The 4,901-nt window shown below is 34.8% G+C and overlaps 1 protein-coding gene across 2 annotated transcripts in view; it reads right to left on the reverse strand.

Moving 5' to 3' along the window:
- Positions 1 to 4,901, reverse strand: part of JMY (junction mediating and regulatory protein, p53 cofactor) — a 100,410-nt gene that overhangs the window by 33,376 nt on the left and 62,133 nt on the right. For both annotated transcript variants that reach the window (XM_032277410.1, XM_032277421.1), the window contains exons 3-4: positions 4,058 to 4,208; positions 3,342 to 3,511 (exon numbers count right to left, since the gene is read on the reverse strand). In XM_032277410.1, the coding sequence (XP_032133301.1) occupies positions 3,342 to 3,511; positions 4,058 to 4,208 (321 nt within the window). The remainder of the gene's footprint in view (positions 1 to 3,341; positions 3,512 to 4,057; positions 4,209 to 4,901) is intronic.

Raw genomic sequence — 4,901 nt, forward strand, 5'->3', positions numbered from 1 at the left:
TTTTTTTTTTTTTTTTTTTTTTTTTTTTTTTCTTTTTTTCTTTTTAGGGGTCATAAAAGCCTTGGACAGCATAAGCAGAAAGATGTTAAGGGCAAGTTTTCAACCAAAAAAACTTGTAGAAAGAACGAACATGAGAATTAGTACCAGACAAGTCCGAGTATAGATACACATTCCACCAATAACAACTGCACAAATATGGGTTAACACTAGTTGACAGAATTATCTAAATTCCGCATGACAGAAATCCTGAAAAACAGAAAATTTCCATGATTTATTTAATGTCAAGCCAAATCTCACAATCCATTTGTGGAAAAACATAATCTGAATTTTTCATAAGACTGTTTTTAATCCTTAGTTATTCCATTTAATGTGACCATGTGTTTCATTAGTGGATTAACAACACTTGTCTGGAGTTATATGCTCTATCTTAAAACTTTCTAAAATCTAAAAACAAAACCTAGGATATTCTGAAACATCTCTCTTCTCAGGAAATTCAGGTTTATGGGCTTGTAGCACAAAAGGTTATGTTTGAGAATTTAATGATAATATACATGAAGCCAAGGACAGGGCTTAAAACATTTTAAACTTTTCTCCAACTGCTGCCAAAACAGAATTTATATGGTGAAAACAGAACTTAATATAAACTAAGGCCTTTACAGTGGAACTCAGCTTTTTATATTTAGAGACTTTGAAATATACAGTGTGAGCCTATGGAATAATAAAAACTAAAAACCAATCTCCTTGCCTGGACAAGCACCTCAAAAACCCCACTCCTGCTCAGACTCGGGCTGTGTCCACCATATCACAGCTCCTTGCTATTGGAACTTTCTGGCAAGGTCCACACAAAGTGCCACATCACCTAGTCAACGGCATGCTTTGTGAACCCTGAAATGTTGGTTGAGGCAAGTTTTGATGAGGAAATCAGAACATGGGGGGGATCATTCTGAAATAAGAGCTTCAGATACAGATGGTTTGAGAACCTACTAAAATTGTGTGCAAAACAGTATATAGATATGTATATTACTCTGAGTATAGGGTTCTCATATTCTTAAAGTGGCAAGAATGACCTAAAAGGGATAAGAATGAGTATAATTAAGACTCAGCGCCAGACACGGTGGCTCACACCTATGATCTCAGAACTTTGGGAGTCCATGACAAGAGGATCTCTTGAGGCCATGAATTAGAGACCAGCCCTGGCAACATACTGAGACCCTCTCTCTATTATAACTATAACTAATGTTTTAAAAAATACCCACAAACAGTTAAAGGAGATATAAATTCAAAGCAACAGTATCTACTCCTAAAAGCAGTTAATTTTTTCAAGTCAAACAAAATTTTGCCTGCTTAGGTAATATTTAATATTTCAGTGTTAATTCAGAACATTTATTTCCAGTACAGCATTATGCTTGTGGCAAATATTCCGAAATATTTTACATTTAATTTTTATATTAAATTTAAATTAATTAGAAACATTTTCATTTTTTGGGTGTTTCAATTTTGTCCCATCAGGAAGAACTCTGTTCTAAAAATAACCTATGGGGACAGATCACAGGGTAGTACTGTTTTGCAAAACCTTTACTGGCAAAGCACTATTCTGGGATAGGCTTAATAATTCACATTTACTCTCTTTCTCATGAGTAATGTGGGCATGTTAAATAAATGCTAATAAAACTGGTACAGTACATCACCACACATGTATATATACAAAGCACAATACCTATCTATATTATATACAAAACAAGTAAAAACCTGGCCAAGAATGACTAACTGGCAGTTTTAACAAATACTATGAAGAATTCAAACACAATTCACACTATTACATCAACAGGATGGCCCCAGGGAATAACAGTCCCCCTCCCCAAGATAATCATCTCCAACTCTCAGGGTCCATTTCATCCTCTTCTTTCCTCTACTACTCTAGACCGATTACAGTAAGAGTAGTCAGAAACCTTACCCTCCCCTGCTGCTCTCTTAAGCAGGTGTCCACTGACACAATAACTCAACGTTAGTCAGGTTAGAACAATAATGCTAGACAATATGACGAAGATGGGCTGGGCATGGTGAATCACACCTGTAACTCCAGCACTTCAGGAGACTAATGCAGAAGGATTCCTTGAGCCCAGGAGTTCAAAATCAGCCTAGGCAACAAAGAGAAACCTCATCTCTACAAAAAACAAGTAAATAAATAAAAATTTGCAAGGTGTAGGGGTGCATGCCTGCTGCTTGAGAGGCTGAGGTAGGAGGACTTGAGCCCCAAGAAGTTGGGGCTTGCGGTGAGCTGTGATCACACCACTGCACTCCAGCCTGTGTGACAGAGCAAGACACTGTTTCAACGACAAAGGTGAAGATAAAGGTAGTACTCTATTTCAAGCCAAAAGAGGGATTTAAGTTTAAAAATTCTAGAATTTAAGACACTCCAGAGAGCTAGTAACATGAGGGGAACAAGCTAATTAGAAAATGATATTACAGTAGAAATACCTCAGGGGAACACAAGATGGAGATGAAATCCATGCACAGCAATTCTGAATATAAAGTGTGAATCATTTCCTGGATAAGCCAACAAAAAGATTTCTAGATCACAGGTATACCTTATAGCTTACTTCATACACTATTTCTTAAACAAGTATAGATAAGTGTAAGCACTTTAAAAATGTCAATGAGGACCAACCTGTTGTATGACCTCAGCCAAAAACAAAACAAAACAAAATGTATTTTACATAAAGCTGTATTCTTATAACTAAAGCAGAGATGATGGTTTTTTCTTCTCTAGAGACTAAAATATACTATTTTAATAAATATATAGTCAGTGGTTTCAAGTCTACAGGGACAACCCACAAAATTGGTATGAATATTTATACCTACATTAATAATAAAAAAGGATAGACAGTGACTATAGAGGGTAGAGAGGAAGTAGGAGATGGGGGAGACCGGTGCGTTCCAGTAGACATAAAATGGGAAGTTCCAAAATGTAATGGTATAAAAGCATTATATAATCAATCCTAACAAAATGTCACTACCTTAAAAATTTCACTAAATTTCTCTGGTCAGTGAACTTTTTAAAATAATTGCTGGAAATCTTTGCGTTTCACAGTATAAAAAAACTTTACAGCAACTAAGAAGTTCTGATGCTGGCTTCTTTGATCAACAGTGCAGCGCTGCCAACCGTAACACTGGGATGCTGTGAAATATACTGCGTCTAACTCTTCTAATGACCTGTTGTAAGTGTTTTCATCTCATGGAGACAGCATAAAATTACTGCCTATGGAATCAGAAAAATGTCTTGTACAAAGATTAAGATGACGAATGTAGCTTTTTCTGATTTTTCTGATGATTTTTGTTACCTCTTCCTTTAGTGCATGTTTCCGCTGCTCCAAGCATATCTCTTTAGCTCTCATCATCTGCAAAGTTTCTTTAGAAACTGCATACTGGAGTTTTTCCAGCCGTTCAGCAGCCGCTGCCCATGATGCTTTACCAAATTTCTTCTGATCTGCTCGCATTCGATCATACACAGCTATTAATAATTTTTTAAAGAGAAATTAAGACAAACAATACTGAAGTATTTGAAAAAGATTTCACTGGCCACAGAGAAAAACAAATCCTGCTGTCATGATAAACTGCTTATAACAATTTTTAAATATAAATTGAGAGTATCTTAAATTCTAATGTCTTCAACTTGTCCTCAGAAATAACATTCTGCAGTTAAAACATTGTAAAATTAGCTTTTAGAAATTTTAAAAATACTTTCACACGTCCAGTGTCATTAACTTTCAAAGTTTCAAGGAAAACATTAATTCTGTGAGGTTTTATAAGCTTTTTCCCTCAGTATGTTAGTAGAAACATAATTATTTATAATTCATATTTTAATTATATATATTTGAATATATATCTAGAAAAGACTGATAGGATTTGTCTTAATTTGCTAACAGTGGTCTTCTGTAACCGCTGGGATTATGGGTGATCCTTATATATTTTTCTATGTAATTTTTCTGAACATAAAATACTTAACAACCACTCATTTCCAAAAATACCTAATGGATAATTTTACTGAGAAACTTACCTTTTTGAGCTTTAGCTGTTATTTCAAAATACTTGACAGTAAGATCTTGAATAGACAGTACCGCCATGTGAGCTTTCCGCTGCCAATCAGCATCTTCTTTTTGTAGACTCTCAATTCTTCGAGGTCCCAGATAATCATTCTCCATGGAAATCTTTAGAGAGAAAAGGAAAAAATTAAGAAGTTCACTTTTTTCGTCTACCCATTCCTTAAACACTTAAAATTTATATACCACAAAGAATACCCGTTCTTCCCTGCTCCAGAGGAGAAGCTATTAATTTATAAAACAAGTTAATTAACAGTAATACTGAAGATATTTGCCACAGAAACCTATTTCCATTCTGCTCTTTCTTCCATCCCCGACTCCGTACATAGGCAACAGATATATACCAAAATGTTAAGACTGACTGTTTTTTAATTGTCTCAATGAGGAATTTATTTCCTCCTCTATGATAAACTCTATTTTTTAGTTAAGACTTATTTGTGCCCCCCCCCAATTATTTAAATTGTTTATTTCCTTAACAGCCACTAAATAAAACAATTGAAAACTTGGATTTTCAGATGGACAATATAAAAATCAGCCTATTTGCATACTGAAAAGACTTTAGATAACAGTAACAGAGGAAGGCCGGGTATGGTAGCTCAGATAGATGAAAATCAAAGGATGGACAGGAATGAACTGGGTGAATGCTAAAACAAAATTTAAAGAAGTGATAATATTAAAAGTATATTTCAAAACACCACACAAGTATGTTTTAACACGGAAGAAGGTACAATCAAGGACTGCAATGGATCACTTATACACACAATCTTGCTTTACCATATATAGAGAAACGGTTATTAGCAA

Source organism: Sapajus apella, unplaced genomic scaffold, assembly GCF_009761245.1.
Source record: "Sapajus apella isolate SASKATOON/1434 unplaced genomic scaffold, GSC_monkey_1.0 scaffold1, whole genome shotgun sequence".
Taxonomy (NCBI): domain Eukaryota; kingdom Metazoa; phylum Chordata; class Mammalia; order Primates; family Cebidae; genus Sapajus; species Sapajus apella.